Source organism: Vigna unguiculata, chromosome 5 (genome assembly GCF_004118075.2).
Source record: "Vigna unguiculata cultivar IT97K-499-35 chromosome 5, ASM411807v1, whole genome shotgun sequence".
Lineage (NCBI taxonomy): Eukaryota > Viridiplantae > Streptophyta > Magnoliopsida > Fabales > Fabaceae > Vigna > Vigna unguiculata.
The window spans coordinates 46935630-46957157 of record NC_040283.1 but is presented as its reverse complement, the minus strand read 5'-3'; the positions used below and the strand labels follow the sequence as shown (position 1 = coordinate 46957157).

At 33.5% G+C, this 21528-nt stretch overlaps 1 protein-coding gene across 2 annotated transcripts; it reads left to right on the top strand.

Moving 5' to 3' along the window:
• LOC114184980 (auxin-responsive protein IAA26-like) lies at positions 1 to 21002 on the top strand. 2 transcript variants are annotated; one of them, XM_028072427.1, is made up of 6 exons: positions 1 to 1259; positions 1402 to 1978; positions 2709 to 2986; positions 3372 to 3519; positions 3967 to 4031; positions 20587 to 21002. In XM_028072427.1, the coding sequence occupies exons 2-6, from the start codon at positions 1485 to 1487 to the stop codon at positions 20631 to 20633; spliced, it is 1032 nt and encodes a 343-aa protein (XP_027928228.1). In that variant the 5' UTR covers positions 1 to 1259; positions 1402 to 1484; the 3' UTR covers positions 20634 to 21002. The 2 variants fall into 2 exon arrangements, with proteins under 2 accessions (XP_027928228.1, XP_027928227.1); XM_028072426.1 differs by lacking the exon at positions 20587 to 21002 and adding an exon at positions 4114 to 4536 and having other exon boundaries at positions 3 to 1259.
• Positions 21003 to 21528: the final 526 nt, after the last annotated feature.

Here is a 21528-nt window from a genome sequence, read left to right as displayed (position 1 = left end):
AGACAAGATCATGGGATCTGCATGTTTTTATTGCAGAAGCCCTGCAAACATGGATCATGCAAATCCTCTCCCTCCAAAATAAAAACAAAAAAGCAAGCTTTGCTATCCCATCCATCAATTTCCTGACATCTCAAAAGCACCCACCCCTTTCAATTCTTTTTATTTCTGTTCAGTCCTCCTCAGCCCTCACCCCTCAAAGTTGTAATTTTTATGTTTCATCTCACAAATCTTATCCAACCCAAATGAATCTTTAGTTAACCAATTATCTTCTAAAACCAGCATAATTACCATCATTACTAAAAGGTTAAAACTTTGTCCTTTTATGCCAGCATGGACTTGGGCGTGCCAGTGTCCCTCTCTTTGGACTTTTCAAGTGCTTAAGTAAACTAATTCGCCTTGACTCAGATCCAAAAGGGTAAAAAAAGGTGCAACAAAGTGATGAGTTTGATTAGGTAGAAAATGTTTAATTACATTGCAAGTCATTTTCCAGCACAGAACTAGTAAAGGTAGGGGTGTTTGGGATATGTGCTATGAAGGCAAAGAAAAGGAATAGGAATAGGAGCTATAAGGGTATAAGGGTATAGGGGGAGTGTTTGTGAAAGGCAGAATGAGTATCTTTAGGAGAGGTCAGCGCAACATAACACAATACCAGCACAGCATGCTTTACTTCCTGTGCTAAACAACCTAACGTTATTTTATGAGACTTCAGGTTGCGTGCATTGTGCTCTAATTCCGTTCCTGTTTTGTGTTCTTGGGTTGGTTGGTTCGCCAAGGGGAATCTCTCTGGTTTTTATCACCCTCTGTCTCTTTTTTTGCCTCCTCTCAAATAACCTTCCTCTCTCCTTAAAAAGAGGAAAGACACACACCTAAGACATAGATAGAGAGAGAAACATAGATAGATAGAGAGCAGGAGAACCCACTAAGCGTGCAAATAAAAGACTTAAAGCAAAACTAGATTGCAATCCCGTGCTATTATAGCTCCCTCCACCTTTGCTTTTCCAGTGTTTTTTTTTTCTCCCTTCCTTTCTCTTGGTGGGGTTTCCGTTGAGCTGTGATAACACTTGTGTTCCTCCTACTGCTACCTTAACCTACCCACCGTTTTGCAGTGGCCAATACCTTTTAAGGTTACATTGTAGGTCCTTCTGTCTTTCGGCTCAGAGTTTCTCACAAGGTCTTAGGCAAGTTTGCCTACCAAGAACCTCTTTTTTTTCTCAACTACAACATGTGGTATTTAGCCGATTTAAGCTGCGGTTAGACTTGTAAGAATCTCACCTCTCCAACTCAAACTCTATGATTCGGTGTCCATTTTTTTCATCTGTTATATAAAACAAGACTGTTGTTTTCACCCTTTTCATGTTTTTTGTCTGTAACCTGTGTTTTATCTGTTGTTGCATGAAACAGTCTTGCATACATATATTTGGTGAGTAGTATTTGAGCAAGGTGGAATCTTAATCTTCCTTTCGAGTGTGACGAGAGAAGTAGCGATGGATGAAAGGTCAAGAAACGAGGTATCTCCTCAGCTGTTAGATTTGATCCCAAACGAGCGAGAGTGGCAGATGAACAGAAACGAAGGGAAGTCCTCAGAGGAGAGAAAGCTCGAACTGAGGCTTGGTCCACCTGGTGAGGACTGGTCTCTCGGTGGTAAAATGAAGAACGCCAACTCTGAAAGAGAAGAGTCTCTTCTCTCTCTTGGTTGCTTCCCTTCTTCGAACATGTCTCATGCAATACTCAGCCCCAACAATGGGTTCCAAAGCAAGGCCTCTCCATGGCCAAACTACCACAACCAGGTTAACAACAAAACCTCTTCACCTTTTCTTCAGTTCCCATCAGCTCCACCCGTGATGGGAAAAGATTCTTCACAAAACTGCTGCCCTAAGGTGGTAGAGTTGCAGAATGGTTGTGGTGGTGGAGATAGCAAAGTGTTCTCTCCCTCTTCTGCAAATACAGCTGTGTCCCAGCCCAACACCTCTCAGAAAAGGTACTCCACCTTTTCTTTCTTGTATCCTTGTTTTGTTACTTTTCGGCAGAGGATATTCATTACCAGAGTCACGTTGTTTCATATATTTTTTGGTGTGGTCCATGCAAACTAAACTCTGCTTCCCTTCTTTCTACTTGTTACCGTGTGATAGATCTGGTGTTTCACATCCCCTTGTTGCACGTTTAAGTGATAGAAATAATTATTGAGTTTTGCCATCATTAATTACCATTTATATGGTTACTCTCATCCAAAGAAAAAAAATTGGGAAGGGACAAGTTTTAAGCTTTGATCTCCCTGTACTCTGTACTGGCCGTTTTTGTTCTGCTATGCTTTACTTTGCCATGTTCTCCCAGATATGTCCACATCGGTTTTTTGATGCTATCTGTCATTTATTATGTGCCTTCGTTATCTTTCTTGAGGTTTGACATTGGCATGTGAATATCTGACCCTGTCTCTATTTCCCTCTCTTTAATTTCTTTCTTCCCTCGTGGGGAAGCCTATTTTGGATTGTAGATTTAAATTTATTACAAAAAAGGGTACATACATTAAGTAATTCCAAATATGTGAATTTGATGAGTGATGGCAGGGTTGTGCTAGTGTGGTAACTAGTGTGAGCTCTTTAGCCCCACCTCATCCTTTTGTTTTTTAACTTTTAGCCTTGTTCTCACCAGTTTCACTGTTCACTTTCATGCCTAATTTGACATTTTCCTTGTGGACCCTCCACAAACAGAACTGCTCCCGCTCCAGTGGTGGGGTGGCCCCCAATTCGTTCCTTCAGGAAGAACCTTGCAAGTAGCAGCACTTCTAAGCCACCAACTGAGTCACAGCATGAGCAGCACAACAAGGTTGCAGGCAAAAAACCTGTTGATAACTATGGTGGTAAAGGTTTGTTTGTGAAGATCAACATGGATGGGGTTCCAATAGGGAGAAAAGTGGACCTCAATGCTTATGACAGCTATGAAAATCTCTCTTCTGCTGTGGACGAACTTTTCAGAGGTCTTCTTGCTGGTAATTTGTGTGACAATAATTCAATGGTTATGCACATATGGTCAACTTAATCACACTTGTTTATTCTCTTGCTTACATGATATATATAGATCTTCCTTGTGTGGAAACTTTTGTTTACTACTTTTAATTGATTGCTACCCAACAACAAGTGATAAAAACACAAGCAAGTTTTTTTTTTTAATTTAATGTACTTGGGGGGTTGGCTGCATTAATTCAACATTTAATGCTTCCGGTCAATCTGTTTCACCAAACAATTTTTTTAATATAATTTCTGATTAGCTCTCTAGACAATCTCTCTTTCAAGTTTTGTTTTTCCAGGGTTTTGATGGTGAAGAAGGAAGGTTTGTGAAGTTATCTGATTTTGTCTTTTCTTACTGGTGTTCAGCTCAAAGAGATTCCTCTGCTGGTGGAGTTCACAACAAGCAGGATGAAGAGAAAGCAATCACGGGATTATTGGATGGAAGTGGAGAGTATACTCTTGTTTATGAGGATAATGAAGGAGACAGGATGCTTGTTGGGGATGTGCCATGGCAGTAAGAATCTTATTATCACTATCAATCTTGTGCTCTATTATTTAATTTAGTATTATAATGTTATATAATACTATATAATACTATATAATATTATATAATCTCCACTTGGTGTGTGAGTGGCAATGGAGGATTAACATTCTGATCTCAAAACTGTAATAGATATTTAGTTAGATTCCCGGTGCTTAACGATTACTATATATTTATATCAAACACCCTTTTAGGCAATTGTTGTGAATAAATCCGAAGTGGTACATGCCATGGCATGTCTGTTGTTTCACATGACAACACCTGTACGAATGTCTCCTCTCGGAAATACAAATAAACTATAAATTAAATGGCGCAATTTGCTTTTCCCTTTGATGTTTTTTTAATGATTTAGTTGTTGTTGCTACAAAACTATGATTGGCAGCAAAGATGTATTTTTTAATGTTTACATATCCTTGGCAGCATGTTTGTATCAACAGTGAAGAGGCTGAGAGTGTTGAAGAGTTCAGAACTTTCTGCTTTTACCCGTGAGTTGGAATCTTCTTTTTCACTTTCCTCATTTTGTATTACTGTTGTGATTGAAAATTGAAGCAGTGCTTGTTGTTTCAGTTGGCAGTAAGCAAGAGAAGATATCTCTCGACTCAGCAATGAAATGAAGAGAAGTTTGAGGTTTGAGGTTTTGTTCTGTTCCGCTGCTGAAACTTGAAGACTCCTCTAATTTGACGTTTTGGTTCTTTTGTCCGGTGAAGATCATGGAATGAAGCTGGAAGCTAGTTGCGTACATTACAACTAAGTAATGTGGTGCATATATCTTTTTTTTTTTTTTTAGTTTTGAATGAAGATTTGAAATGCTTATGGGTTGTATAAATAGGGAAGGAAAACTTCAAAATGTGTGTACCAATGTTGAATGATGTACTGTTGAGTAAACCATTAACTTGTTTTATGGTTTGTATTTTGAAGTCCCTTTTGTAAGGGGTTTCTCAATGTCTTAATAATTTCAAATCCACATGGTAAGAATCCAAATTTGGTGAACGTGTGTACACATGTCTTCTTTACAAACACTTAGAAAAAAAGAAGAAAAAATCTACTTTGATATAACAAACAATCTGAAAAGCCACTTGAACAAAGGTCAATTTTCTTCTGGTAGGCATGATCCTATTCTCTCTACGTGGTAGCACTAGCACCATCTTTTTTCTTAACACAGTTCCTTTCTCAATTCAATAGTTCAAACACATAGAAAACAAATGTTGGAAGAAGTATCATTACCATTTTTATAGAATTGTAACTGTTGGAAGTGTGTGAACACTGGAGTAGGCAATTTGTGTTAGATGAAAGAATAAAGGAAAGTCTAAGAAGCAATGCTGCGAAATAGTGATTCCATAAAGGGATGGTCAAAGAGCATTGGATCTATGGGAATGGTAAAGAAGAAATGGTTCAAAAGAAAGCGATTTTTGTTTGGGGAAGAATCAATCAATGGTCGTTGTCGTTGGGAGGTGCCTAACTTGGATGGGTAAATATGAGAGTATGTGTGAGTGAGGGTTAGAGTTAGGGGTATGCTTATCCTCTGAAGGGGACAAATAGACAGATACATTCTTTAACTTTGCGTGACTTAAATGCTTATGTGCGTGCGTGTTGTCCCTAAAGGGAGTTGGTGAAATGTAGGGGTTGACCAGCACCTTATTAAATTAAAAAAAAAAAAACATTCCGAATTGTGTACATTTTGAGTAATCTAGAATGAATATTTATTTTGTATTTTAAATTGTATAATTCGAAAATATTTTAAGATGATGAATTATATATTTCGAAATATTTATAAATTTAGATTCTGGAACTCAAAATGAAAAAGGGTAAAATTAGAAATTTAAAATATATGTCGGTGCAGGAAGAAGGATTCGACATTGTTTGTTTGAATTGGATAATTCCCGGCCCAAATGATCAGGCCCAAAAAGCTATTTCTATAACATTACCGTCGGCACAAATTAACTAAATTAGACCATCTTCTGCTTTATCGTAATACTCACAGGTAAATATTTATTGCATTGGATAAAATGGGTTATGTTATCCCCTTTAACATCAAAAGCTTGATCAATCCTTTTTACTGGTTCAGAATTTAGTAATTATGATTTCGTTAACCGTGAATCGTGCATATTATAACATTCATATGAAGATAACTGACATTGAGTGTGTATGTGGAGAAGATCCATGCCCATAAATAACAATAGCAAGTTTCTAGAAAAACAATAATTTAAAAGTGTTCAAAATCAAACTGATACAATCAAAATAAATTGAAATTAGTAAAAAATGAACAAGGGCTAAAATTTAATTTTAATTTAATTTTTATAAAAGGAATTTAATTTATATTTAAAATTGAAAAATAATAACATAATTACATCCAATAAAATTATTTACTTTATTTAAATATATTACTATATGTTTAAAATTAATTAACAACTAATCCACAGTTTTATACTTTAAAATTAATTAATAATAACTTTTTCTAATATATACATCAAATCAATTAACCTAAATACTTAAATTATTTTATTTTTTACATTTTTTATCTTTATAATTTTTTACACATAAATCTTTTTAAAATTGTAAAAAATAAAATAATTTGAATATTTAGATGTAGTGATTTGATGACTTGAGATTGAGACTAAAAATATATGAGTAGTGGGCTTATAGGACCATTCTCACTTTGTTCTATTTATAATGAAAACTTATACAAGTACACGGAAGACTAAGAGACTGCACTAGGACCCTAGGTGCATAATAAGATACAACAGTAGACGTTTCCCACACCTACACCCTATACATAGGGTTAATGATACAAAGTAGAAGTAATAATTCTAACACTCCCCCTCAAGCTGAAACATACAAATTGTATGAACCAAGCTTGGAACAAATGAACTCAATCTGAGGTCCCCTTAATGACTTGATCAACAAATATGCAAGTTGGTCATTTGACCTAACAAACTTAGTACAAATTTCCTTGGTCATCAATTTTTCTTGAACAAAGTGGCAGTCAATTTTTATGTGTTTAGTTCTCTCATGAAACACTAGATTTGATGCAATGTGGAGAGCAGTCTGGTTGTCACAGTACATCTTCATGGTCTGAATTTCACAGAAGTTAAGCTGTTGAAGAAATTGCTTTACCCATATGAGTTCACACATGAGAGACGCCATTGCCTGATATTCAACTTCAGTGGTGGATTGGGCCACCACATTTTGCTTCTTACTTTTCCAATAGATAAAATTTCCTCCAAGGAAGACACAATATCCCCTAATAGAGCGTCTATCAATAGGGGAGCCTGCCCAATCAGCATCACAGTACCCAAAGATTTGAACATTTCCTTTATCTTCATATAGCAAACCTTGTCCTGGAGCCTTCTTGAGGTACCTTAAAATACGAATGATGGCATTCCAATGTCCAAGACATGGAGTCTGCATAAACTGACTAACAACTCCAACTGCAAAAGACAGACCAAGCCTTGTAATAGTGAGATAAATTAACTTTCCAACAAGCCTCTTATATCTCTCTAGATTGGAGAATAATTTGCCTTCTTCTGTTGTTAACTTTTGATTTGGATTCATAGGACTATCTATTGGTCTGTAGTTAATCATGTCTATTTCTTGTAATATATCAAGAACATATTTCCTTTGAGAGATTACAACTCCATCTTTTGACTGAGCTACTTCAATGCCCAAGAAATATTTGAGGCTTCCGAGATCCTTGGTTTGAAAATTTCTACAGAAGTGCTCCTTGAGTTGAGATATTCTAGCAGTATCATTTCCTGTAATGACAATATCATCAACATATATTATTAGGTAGACATATTTTCCAGGAGAGGTATGTTTGTAAAAGACTGAGTGATCTGCCTCACTGCGTTTTAACCCAAATTTTTGAACAATGGAGCTGAATTTTCCAAACCACGCTCATGGTGATTGTTTGAGGCCATATAAAGAGCGATGCAATTTGCATACCATACTAGACTCCCCCTGAGCAACAAACCCAGGAGGTTGCTCCATGTAAACTTCCTCCTCAAGATCACCATGAAGGAAGGCATTTTTGATATCCAATTGATGAAGCGGCTAGTGACGAATTGCTACCATTGCAAAGAAGAGATGAATAGTAGTCATCTTGGCCATGGGAGAGAAAATGTCACAATAATCAAGGCCATAAACCTGAGTGAACCCTTTTGCAACTAATCGGGCTTTGAGGCGATCAACATGATCATCAGAGCCAACTTTAATTGCATACACCCATCGACAACCAACAACCTTTTTTCCTGATGGGAGTGGCACGAGCTCCCAAGTATGACTGCTTTCAAGAGCCTGCATCTCTGCAATCATGGCTTGTCGTCATCCAGATGATCAAGTGCTTCATTCACATTTTTGGGAATAACAACAGAAGAAACTGAGGATAAAAGTGATAAATAGGAAGGCGATAATCTGTGATAGCTAAGAAAATTATAAATGGGATGTGGATTTCGAGAGGAACGAGTACCTTTTCTGAGAGCAATGGGCCAACATGAATCACCTTCACGAGGAGTCGTGGTATCAAGAGATGAGGGAGAAGAATCTGAAGTAGGGGATTCACCATGTTCCTGGAAAATTGGACTATTAGTCGAGGTCCTGTGTTAGAGAGAATCAATATGTGGAGATGATGGCTCAAAAGGACTTTGATCGAGACTTGGATTGACAAAGACATTGGAAATATTGTACTCAACCACGGGAATAGGGAGGACCTGCTGTATGACATGAACATCTTAAAAAAATGGAGAGAAGTAAGGGGTCTGTTCAAAGAATGTAACATTGACAAACATGTAATATTTCTTGGTTTCAGGAGAGTAACATCGATACCTTTTTGAAGTCGTGAATAGCCTAATAAGACACATTTGAGAGAGCGAGCAGAAAGCTTGTCTAACCTTGGAGACATGTCATGAACAAAACATACACAACCAAATACTCTAGGAGAACTGTGAAAGAGAGGATTATATGGAAACAGAATCAAGAAAGGGACCTTATGATTGAGAGAGGAAGATGGCATCCGATTAATGAGAAAACCTACAATTAAGATGGCATCTCCCCAGTGATGGACAGGAACATTGGCACGAAGCAAAATGGTACGAGCAATTTCAACCAAGTATTTATTTTTTCTTTTTGTTATACCATTTTGTTGTGGCGTATGAGGACAAGTAGACTGATGCAAGATACCATGGGAACTCAAAATGTTAGAAAAAGTAGATGAAAAATACTCTTTGGCATTGTCACTTCTTAAGATTTTGATTACTTGACCAAATTGATTCTTGATTTGATTCAAAAAAAGGATGTGAAGATGGATAACAATTTAGAATGATCTTTCATAAGATAAACCCAAGTACATCTCGAATATTCATCAATGAAAGTAACAAAATACCCAAAGCCAAAAGATGAGACACGACTAGGTCCTCAAATATCAGAATGTATGATAGAAAATCTAGAAGTATACTTTGATTGAGACCTTTTAGGAAAGGTAGATCTAACATGTTTTCCTAGTTGACATGACTCACATTCTAAGGTCTGGAGACTACTAAGTTCAAGAGACATTTTCTTTATCTTGGACAGATGAGGGTGGCCAAGTCGATCATGTAACATTTTAGGATTGGGAGCTGCAACACATGACACTCGTGGACGAGATCCAAAATGGTATAATCAGCCTACTTCATATCCTTCTTTAATCTGTCTCCCCGAGCCACGCTCCTGTATAACAAAAGATTTGTTATCGAAGGTTACAGAGCAATTCAATGTTTTGGTTAACTGACTTAATAAAATTAAATTGAAGGGACAATTAGGGACAAAAAGGACATATTTTAGATTTGAGGAGGGAGATAGGATGCCTTGACCGACTCCCTTTGAGGATGTTTTAGAACCACTCGCAAGGGTTATAAAATGAGATTTTTCTTGAAATGAAATGGTTGAGAACAAGGAGGTATTACCAAAAATGTGGTCAAAAGCATCAGAGTCAATTACCCATGAATTGTGACCTTCCATGGATTGAGAGATGCAAGCAATTGATGTACTTAGAGCTTGAGGACTTAGTATCTCACTCAAACTGGCTTCTAGGGGGCTGAAAATATAGAGGAAGCTTCGGCGACCCCTGCGGTAGAGACACGACGAGATTCCGGCGACGGGAAGGCAGCGCGCGAGTGTCACGCGCCTGACTATAGCGGACAGAGTGGTGGCTCGTGGCGGCACGTGGAGGAGAATTTCCCTTCGGCACCAGCGGGGTTGGTCGCCAAACAAAACTGTGGCAGTTGATGGTGGCGGACGACGGTGGACGGCGGCGGACAGTTGTGGACAGGGGCAGAGTGGCAGAAACTAGTGTTGGACAACAATGGGTAACTTCAGATAGTGACAAACCAAGCTAGACAACCACGAACAGTGGTGACTAGTAGTGGAGAATTGCAACGAACAACGGTGACAAATGGTGGTGGACCGAACGAGACAGAAACCAAAGCGGGGATCGACACGCTCTGATACCAACTTGAGATTGAGATTGAAAATATAAGAGTAGTGGGCCTATAGGACTACTCTCACTTTGTTCTATTTATAATGAAAACTTATACAAGTACACAAAAGACTAAGAGACTGCACTAGGACCCTAGGTGCATAATTAGATACAGCAGTAGACGTTTCCCACACTCTACACCCTACACATAAGGTTAATGATACTAAGTAGAAGTAATAATTCTAACATGATGTATAAATTCAAAACAATTATTTTAACATGTATATATAAGTTATAATTAAACTTAGTTACTAATTTGGTCTCAAATTGGAAAGGAAGAAATTGGATCATTTTAAAGAATTGGGATACTAAATTGAACCAAAAATTTAAATAGAGGACTAAATTGAACACAACTATTACCACTGTCATATGTCATGATTGTAAGCTGCCACATGACACGATGGTAAACTGTCACGTGACAATTTTAAAATTTTTTGAAAAAAATTAAAATTTTTTTTTTTAAATTTAAAAAAATTAAAAATTTCACAGCTTGACATGTGTTTTGTACGGACACAGTGTTAACTCCAACTTAACAGAGAGAACCAAATTAAATCCTTTTAGATAATTAGGGTACTAAATTGAACAAACCAAAAATATGGGTACCTAATTGAACTTAACCAAAAGGTTGAGGTACCAAATCAATAATTATACCTAAATTAAAATAAAGAGAGGTAATAGGAAAAAAATTATTATATAAGGGTCGACGACAACTAGTGATTCATCTCATCACTCTTACAAAAAGTATATATGATCCTATCTACTTTAGATGCTAATTATTACAGCAAGCTAGTCAGAGTATCTACCTTTACATTCTAATTACATGATAATTACTACATGCTAGTCAACCTATTAATGTCGTCCTTCAGTTTGATTGACATGGCTCTAAGTTCTTCTTTCTCACATCTTGCCACATCTAACTTATACAGACACCTGTTCTTGTCCTTTCTAAGCATGCGTAAGGTCATCTTCAACTCCTCTTTATCCTCCTCAAGATCATGAATTCGGGTCATAGATCGTCGTTCAAATCTTTTGAGCCGCCCGATTTCAGACTTGTAGGCGGGGATCCGAATTTGTTCTAAATCCTGAAGCCTAGCAAGGTCCACTTCAGATTTCTTTGCTAAGTCATCAAGCCTAGCTAAGTCTTCGTCCAGTTTCTTTCCCACATCTTCCAATCTTGCGATCTCTGCGTTACGAATCTTCTTTATGTCTTTCAGCCGTTTGATTTCAGCCTCATAATCTTCAATAATCGGAGCAAGCTGATTCAAATTTTCTATCGCACCATGAATTATCGGAGTGAGCTGATTCAAATTTTCTGTCACACCCTGAATAATCGGAGCGAGTTGATTCAAATTTCCGTCCCACCCTAAGTTCGTTGGCGAAATCGATTAGCGAGGACCGTAACTAGAGAGACTTGGGGAGGCTGAGAAGCCTCGAGGATGAACTCAGAGGATTGAATCAGACTACCCACCATAGAAAGAAAACTAAAAAACTAAAAACTAAAAACAAAACAAAACAAAATAAAATAAAAATGATATAAATAAATAATATACAAAAATAAACAAATAATAAATAATGCAGTAAAATAGATTCAAGAAACGATAAATAATCATTTAACTTTAAATATAACATACAAAATTACCTGAAATTGAAGACTTCGGCTTATTTGTCTAAAGTAAGACTCCAAAGTAAGTCTTAAGCCGATACTAACTTCCATTTATATGACCATTTACACAAGCAAACAATCGAGGTATCCATTTAACACGAATACTCTCTCTAGAGCCAATACACTGTTAGATAATATCCTAAAATGACACATTGTTTGTAAAAATAGCATGTGAAGCGTATTGTAAAAGTAGCATGTGAATGATATAGATGATATCCCCTAAAATGTCATACCGTTTGTAAAAGTAGTAAAAGTAGCATGTGAAGGGTATAAATGATATCCCTAAAATGGAATACCATTTGTTTTGTAAAAGTAGCATGTGAAAGGTATTTCTTTTCATCTCATCACTTTTACAAACATGTATAATCCTATATAACTTTAAACGATAGTTATTGCAGGCTAATAAGAGGAAATTGAGAGAAAGGTTTTCCAGATGCAACCTATCTATGAGGAAATTGCGAGAAAGGTTTCCACATGCTAATTACTACAAGCTAGTCATTAGAGGTTGCGATGCAACCTGTTAATGTCGTCCTTCAGTTTGATTGACATGGATCTAAGTTCTTCTTTCTCACATCTTGCCACATCTAACTGATACAGACACCTGTTCTCTTCCTTTCTAAGCATGCGTAAGGTCATCTTCAACTCCTCTTTATCCTCCTCGAGATCATGAATTCAGGCCATAGATCGTCGTTCAAATCTTTTGAGTCGCCCGATCTCAGACTTGTAGGAGGGGATCCGAATTTGTTCTAAATCCTGAAGCCTAGCTAGGTCCGCTTCAGATTTCTTCGCTAAGTCCTCAAGCCTAGCTAAGTCTTCGTCCCGTTTCTTTCCCACATCTTTCAATCCTTCGATCTCTGCGTTACGAATCTTCTCTGTGTCCTCTAGCCGTTTGATTTTAGCCTCATAATCTTCCATAATCGGAGCGAGCTGATTCAAATTTTCTATCGCACCATGAATTATCAGATTGAGCTGATTCAAATTTTCTGTCGCATCCTGAATAATCGGAGCGAGCTGATTCAAATTTTCCGTCCTACCCTGAGTTCGTTGTCGAAATCGATTAGCGAGGACCGTAACTAGAGAGACTTGGGGAGGCTGAGAAGCCTCGGGGATGAACTCAGGGGATTGAATCAGACTACCCACCATAGAAAGAAAACTAAAAAACTAAAAACTAAAAACAAAACAAAACGAAATAAAATAAAAATGATATAAATAAATAATTAATATACAAAAAATAAAAAATAATAAATAATGCAGTAAAATAGATTCAGGAACGATAAATAATCATTTAAATTTAAATATAACATACAAGATTACCTGAAATTGAAGACTTCGGCTTATTTGTCTAAAGTAAGATTCCAAAGTATGTCTTAAGTCGATACTAACTTCCATTTATATAACAATTTACACAAGCAAACAATCGAGGTATCCATTTAACACGAATACTCCCTCTAGAGCCAATACACTGTTAGATAATATCCTAAAATGACACATTGTTTGTAAAAATAGCATGTGAAGCGTATTGTAAAAGTAGCATGTGAATGATATAGGTGATATCTCCTAAAATGTCATACCGTTTGTAAAAGTAGTAAAAGTAGCATGTGAAGGGTATAAATGATATCCCTAAAATGGAATACCATTTGTTTTGTAAAAGTAGCATGTGAAAGGTATTTCTTTTCATCTCATCACTTTTACAAACATGTATAATCCTATATAACTTTAAACGCTAGTTATTGCAGGTTAATAAGAGGAAATTGAGAGAAAGGTTTTCCAGATGCAACCTATCTATGAAGAAATTGCGAGAAAGGTTTCCACATGCTAATTACTACAAGCTAGTCATTAGAGGTTGCGATGCAACCTGTTAATGTCGTCCTTCAGTTTGATTGAAATGGCTTTAAGTTCTTCTTTCTCACATCTTGCCACATCTAACTGATACAAACACCTGTTCTTTTCCTTTCTAAGCATGCGTAAGGTCATCTTCAACTCCTCTTTATCCTCCTTGAGATCATGAATTCAGGCCATAGATCGTCGTTCAAATCTTTTGAGCCGCCCGATCTCAGACTTGTAGGCGGGGATCCGAATTTGTTCTAAATCCTGAAGCCTAGCTAGGTCCGCTTCAGATTTCTTCGCTAAGTCCTCAAGCCTAGCTAAGTCTTCGTCCCGTTTCTTTCCCACATCTTTCAATCTTGCGATCTCTACGTTACGAATCTTCTCTGTGTCCTCCAGCCGTTTTATTTTAGCCTCATAATCTTCGATAATCGGAGCGAGCTGATTCAAATTTTCTATCGCACCATGATTATCGGATTGAGCTGATTCAAATTTTCTGTCGCATCCTGAATAATCGGAGCGAGCTGATTCAAATTTTCCGTCCCACCCTGAGTTCGTTGTCGAAATCGATTAGCGAGGACCGTAACTAGAGAGACTTGGGGAGGCCGAGAAGCCTCGGGGATTAACTCAGAGGATTGAATCAGACTACCCACCATAGAAAGAAAACTAAAAAACTAAAAACTAAAAACAAAACAAAACGAAATAAAATAAAAATGATATAAATAAATAAATAATATACAAAAAATAAAAAATAATAAATAATGCAGTAAAATAGATTCAGGAAATGATAAATAATCATTTAAATTTAAATATAACATACAAGAATACCTGAAATTGAAGACTTCGGCTTATTTCTCTAAAGTAAGATTCCAAAGTATGTCTTAAGCCGATACTAACTTCCATTTATATAACATTTTACACAAGCAAACAATCGAGGTATCCATTTAACACGAATACTCCCTCTAGAGCCAATACACTGTTAGATAATATCCTAAAATGACACATTGTTTGTAAAAATAGCATGTGAAGCGTATTGTAAAAGTAGCATGTGAATGATATAGATGATATCTCCTAAAATGTCATACCGTTTGTAAAAGTAGTAAAAGTAGCATGTGAAGGGTATAAATGATATCCCTAAAATGGAATACCATTTGTTTTGTAAAAGTAGCATGTGAAAGGTATTTCTTTTCATCTCATCACTTTTACAAACATGTATAATCCTATATAACTTTAAACGCTAGTTATTGCAGGTTAATAAGAGGAAATTGAGAGAAAGGTTTTCCAGATGCAACCTATCTATGAGGAAATTGCGAGAAAGGTTTCCACATGCTAATTACTACAAGCTAGTCATTAGAGGTTGCGATGCAACCTGTTAATGTCGTCCTTCAGTTTGATTGACATGGCTCTAAGTTCTTCTTTCTCACATCTTGCCACATCTAACTGATACAAACACCTGTTCTCTTCCTTTCTAAGCATGCGTAAGGTCATCTTCAACTCCTCTTTATCCTCCTCGAGATCATGAATTCAGGTCATAGATCATCGTTCAAATCTTTTGAGCCGCCCGATCTCAGACTTGTAGGCGGGGATCCGAATTTGTTCTAAATCCTGAAGCCTAGCTAGGTCCGCTTCAGATTTCTTCGCTAAGTCCTCAAGCCTAGCTAAGTCTTCGTCCCGTTTCTTTCCCACATCTTTCAATCTTGCGATCTCTGCGTTACGAATCATCTCTGTGTCCTCCAGCCGTTTGATTTTAGCCTCATAATCTTCGATAATCGGAGCGAGCTGATTCAAATTTTCTATCGCACCATGATTATCGGATTGAGCTGATTCAAATTTTCTGTCGCATCCTGAATAATCGGAGCGAGCTGATTCAAATTTTCTGTCCCACCCTGAGTTCGTTGTCGAAATCGATTAGCGAGGACCGTAACTAGAGAGACTTGGGGAGGCTGAGAAGCCTCGGGGATGAACTCAGAGGATTGAATCAGACTACCCACCATAGAAAGAAAACTAAAACACTAAAAACTAAAAACAAAACAAAACGAAATAAAATAAAAATGATATAAATAAATAAATAATATACAAAAATAAAAAAATAATAAATAATGCAGTAAAATAGATTCAGGAAACGATAAATAATCATTTAAATTTAAATATAACATACAAGATTACCTGAAATTGAAGACTTCGGCTTATTTCTCTAAATTAAGATTCCAAAGTATGTCTTAAGCCGATACTAACTTCCATTTATATAACATTTTACACAAGCAAACAATCGAGGTATCCATTTAACACGAATACTCCCTCTAGAGCCAATACACGGTTAGATAATATCCTAAAATGACACATTGTTTGTAAAAATAGCATGTGAAGCGTATTGTAAAAGTAGCATGTGAATGATATAGATGATATCCCCTAAAATGTCATACCGTTTGTAAAAGTAGTAAAAGTAGCATGTGAAGGGTATAAATGATATCCCTAAAATGGAATACCATTTGCCATCATTAATTACCATTTATATGGTTACTCTCATCCAAAGAAAAAAAATTGGGAAGGGACAAGTTTTAAGCTTTGATCTCCCTGTACTCTGTACTGGCCGTTTTTGTTCTGCTATGCTTTACTTTGCCATGTTCTCCCAGATATGTCCACATCGGTTTTTTGATGCTATCTGTCATTTATTATGTGCCTTCGTTATCTTTCTTGAGGTTTGACATTGGCATGTGAATATCTGACCCTGTCTCTATTTCCCTCTCTTTAATTTCTTTCGTCCCTCGTGGGGGAAGCCTATTTTGGATTGTAGATTTAAATTTATTACAAAAAAGGGTACATACATTAAGTAATTCCAAATATGTGAATTTGATGAGTGATGGCAGGGTTGTGCTAGTGTGGTAACTAGTGTGAGCTCTTTAGCCCCACCTCATCCTTTTGTTTTTTAACTTTTAGTAGAGATGGCAAATAAACCCGTCCCCGTGGGTATTGCCCGAACCCGTCCCCGTTTTGACGGGGAATCCCCGCATTGACTGGGTATGGGTATGGGTATGGGGAATCCCCGACTTTTTCAGTTGGGTATGGGGATGGGTATGGGGATGTACATATACCCGCCATAATACCCGTCCCCGCATATCTTCATTCTCGTTTAAATTATTAAAATATTCACAATTAATCAAGTAACCCATATATATATATATATATATATATATATATATATATATATATATATATATATATATATATATATATATATATATATATTTTCTATTTTTTATTTCTTTTAATTATTTCATTTGTCATTATACTCATTCTCATCTCCAATATATTTTTTATCTTATCATAACCTTTATGTAATTATGTTAAAATGATGTATGTTAATAAAAAAAAATTATGCCTCACATTTGAATATTTATATTATTTTTTAATATTTTTATTTATTATAAATTTTCCTTTCACATGAGAATGTTTATACTCTCAATTTAAGGTAATATAAAAAAAATTCTTTACTTATTATTATTATTATTAATTTTTGTTTAATTTGAAGAACTCTTTTGTTTCATTAAAATAATTTTCGTTATTTTTCAACCATTAAGTATATATGTTGATATTTGAAAAGTTTTCTTAGTTCTCTAAGATATTTTTTGTCTTATCATACCTTAGTTATACATTTGATTTCCTTTGTGTGATTTTTTTCGATAGTCTCTCAAATTATTTCTAAAACACACATTTGTTAGTTTTTTAATATTTTTATTTATTATTTTTATTTTCATCATGTAGAATAATATTTCGATATATTCTATATAATTATTTTTATTTTATAACTCATTATTAATCATAATGTAATTTTTTCACTTTAAATTCTGTTTGAAGTGGTTACAATTTTATATATATATATATATATATATATATATATATATAATGATATTTAGTAATAGTATATGATAATTCACTACAAGAAAAACATGAAATGGTGACTGATTTAGTCAGTAATCCATATCAGTCACTATTTTTCATCATTGGTGGTAGTAGTTGATTTATTGTCTAAATTAGTGACTGATTCAATGATCGAATCGGTACTTGATTTAGTGACCAATTTAATTACTAATTTATTTGTAATTTAATGACAATTTTTTTGGTCACGAATGATATTTCTATTTATTTTTAACCACTTCAAACATAATTTAATAATTAGTTCTCTAAGTTTTTTTTTCATTTTATCATACCTTAATTATACATTTGATTTCCTTTGTGCGATTTCTTTCGATAGTCTCTCAAATTATTTCTAAAACACACATTTGTTAGTTTTTTAATATTTTTATTTATTGTTTATTTTCATCATGTAGAATAATATTTCGATATATTCTATCTAATTATTTGTTATTTTATAACTCACTATTAATCATACTGTAATTTTTTTCACTTTAATTGTATAAATAACTTTTATTTACTACAATATAAAAATTTAATGTAATTTCTATGAATATTTTTTTGTCACTATCCAACATATATTGAAGTTCAAAAGATACAAAATCTATGTCAAAATTTTATTATTATGTTTATTATTTGTACTTTGTGTCATTTTGATCAAGTGATATATTATAACTTTTTATTAGTGTATAAAAAAGAGATTCATTATAATTTAAAAAATTGAAGTAAACAAATATTTAAAATATTTTTTAATTTGAATTTTTTTTTTCCTTTTATTATTTGTTCTTTGTGTCATTTTGATCAAGTGATATATTATAACTTTTATTAGTGTATAAAAAAGAGATTCATTAGAATTTAAAAAATTGAAGTAAATAAACATTTAAAATATATTTTAATTTGAATATTTATTTTCCTTTTATATTTTTTTGAAATATTTTTTAATTTTATCAACTAAGTTCATCAATGTTGTAGTTTGCAAATTTAATAAATGTTTTGGTTCACATGAAATTTTATTTGGTATTCTAATATAAAATGTAAATAATTATAATTTATTTTAAGGTATTTGGCATCGAATAAAATTATCCTAATATTGAATATTTCATAATATTATGTTTTCTTTACCATAATTTTTTTTCTTTTATAAAAATTAATATTGAAGTAGTTAGAACACGGGTACGGGTATGGGTACGAGATTATACCCGTTACCCGGTATGAGACTATATGTCACGGTATTTTCTCTTTATATGTGCCCTGTGTGTACACTTATTTTTTATAATTAAAAAATATATTTTTAAAAATTAATTAAAATAAATTTTAAAAGATGAAATAATTTTTATTAATAAAAGTAAAATTGATAATAAAATGTATATACTTGTTATTGAGCATTTACTTCCTCTCTACATATACTCTTTATATATATAGTTAAAAATAATTATAAACAAAATTTAAAGGATAATAATTTTTGTTAATAAGGATAAAGATAGTAAAATGTGGACACGGTAATTGAACACTTGCCAAAAGCAATAATCTTTATAGATAGTTATAAATAACTAATTGTTATTTTTATGTTAATCAAATTAAGGATATAATTAGAAAAAAAAAAAAGGTTATCTTAAAATTTTTAAAATAGCATGTTAAAAGTAATATATTTTAATTTAAAAATAACTATCGAAGAAGAACCGCAAGAGTACTTATAAAAAAAGTTTCATTTCTTAATTCAAAAAACAGTTATAAGACTTTATTTAAAGACATTAAATTCAGCAATTCGAAGAAGAATAGTTAATAGTAACAAAAAGTTTACAGTTCGATAAAATTAATTCTAATTTATTAAATATAATTGAACTAATATTAATTTAAAAATAGGTTTTTAGTGTTTGTTATTTTAACTGTATCTTCAAAATTAATATCAATCCCTCTTTATATTTAAAATTCATTTAAATAAAATAATTTATTTTATTTTATTTTTACTTTTTTAAATTAGATTCAATTTCGTCGTTTTTAATAACGCCGTTTAGATTAACAAGTAAATAGTATTCTTATTAGAATAACAAGTTTCAGAAAGCCAAAACAGTTGTTGGGCCTGATAGAGAGGCGATGCTTGATCGGGTTTCAGATGTTATGGAAAAAGAGTTGGGTCATTTCTCCCTGCACACCATTTCTTCTTGCACCTCCTTAGCATCTCCCAAATTTTATAAAACTACCCAACATATTCTTTTAATTATGACCCGCACAACCCTAAAAGTGACAGTACCGTGTATATATATATATATATATATAAAATCTTTTTTCTCTTTTTATTTTAATGTTTATTCTATAGTTTATTTATTTTTATTTTTTTACAGTAGTTTCCTTAAAATTTATTTATATTCTTATTTTTTATTTTTTTAAGCATATTTTAAAAATAAAATGAATTTTTAATACATTTATATATATATATATATATATATATATATATATGATTTTATCTTTTTTAACTTTTTTATGTATTTTGTTAAAAAATTAACGTTTTTCAATTTAATTTATTTGAAAATATTTTAATATATTATATAAAAGAAAAATTAAACATATATTTAAATATAATATATATATATATATATATTAATATTTTATTTCTAAAACATATATTAAACCTAAAAAAATTAATAAATAAATAAGTTTTGAAAGAGTTAAGAATAGAAATACAAAAAATTAAATAAAAACCAAATTAAAAAATTAAATAACAAAATAAAAACAAATAAAGACTAAAATAAATAATATATATATATATATATATATATATATATATATATATATATAAACGGATTTCGAGCTCCGCTTATATATTTACACCGATGTCATCATTTTTTCTTTCTAATTTATTAATTATGTTTAATTTTTTTTACTGTTATTTTTTTAATTTTCTTTATATTCTAATATTTTATTTTCTTACAACATATTTTAAAAATAAAGTATAATATATATATATATATATATATATATATATATATATATATTTTGTTAAGAAATTAAAATTTTCAATTTGATTTTTTTGAAAATATAATGTTTTTACCCGTGAGTTGGAATCTTCTTTTTCACTTTCCTCATTTTGTGTTACTGTTGTGATTGAAAATTGAAGCAGTGCTTGTTGTTTCAGTTGGCAGTAAGCAAGAGAAGATATCTCTTGACTCAGCAATGAAATGAAGAGAAGTTTGAGGTTTGAGGTTTTGTTCTGTTCCGCTGCTGAAACTTGAAGACTCCTCTAATTTGACGTTTTGGTTCTTTTGTCTGGTGAAGATCATGGAATGAAGCTGGAAGCTAGTTGCGTACATTACAACTAAGTAATGTGGTGCATATATCTTTTTCTTTTTTTTTTTAGTTTTGAATGAAGATTTGAAATGCTTATGGGTTGTATAAATAGGGAAGGAAAACTTCAAAATGTGTGTACCAATGTCGAATGATGTACTGTTGAGTAAACTATTAACTTTTTTTATAGTTTGTATTTTGAAGTCCCTTTTGTAAGGGGTTTCTCAATGTCTTAATAATTTCAAATCCACATGGTAAGAATCCAAATTTGAACGTGTACACATGTCTTCTTTACAAACACTTAGAAAAAAAAGAAGAGAAATCTACTTTGATATAACAAACAATCTGAAAAGCCACTTGAACAAATGTCAATTTTCTTCTGGTAGGCATGATCATATTCTCTCTACGTGGTAGCACTAGCACCATCTTTTTTCTTAACACAAATTGGATGTGTGTGAACACTGGAGTCGGCAATTTGTGTTAGATGAAAGAATAAAGGAAAGTCTAAGAAGCAATGCCTAGAAATAGTGATTCCATAAAGGGATGGTCAAAGAGCATTGGATCTATGGGTATGGTAAAGAAGAAATGGTTCAAAAGAAAGCGATTTTTGTTTGGGCAAATCAATGGTCGTTGTCGTTGGGAGGTGCCTAACTTGGATGAGTAAATATGAGAGTATGTGTGCGTGAGGGTTAGAGGTTAGGGGTATACTTTCTCTGAAGGGAGTTGGTGAAATGTAGGGTTGACCGAATTGAAGTAAATTAAAATAAAGAACCGAAGTAGATTCCGAATTAAA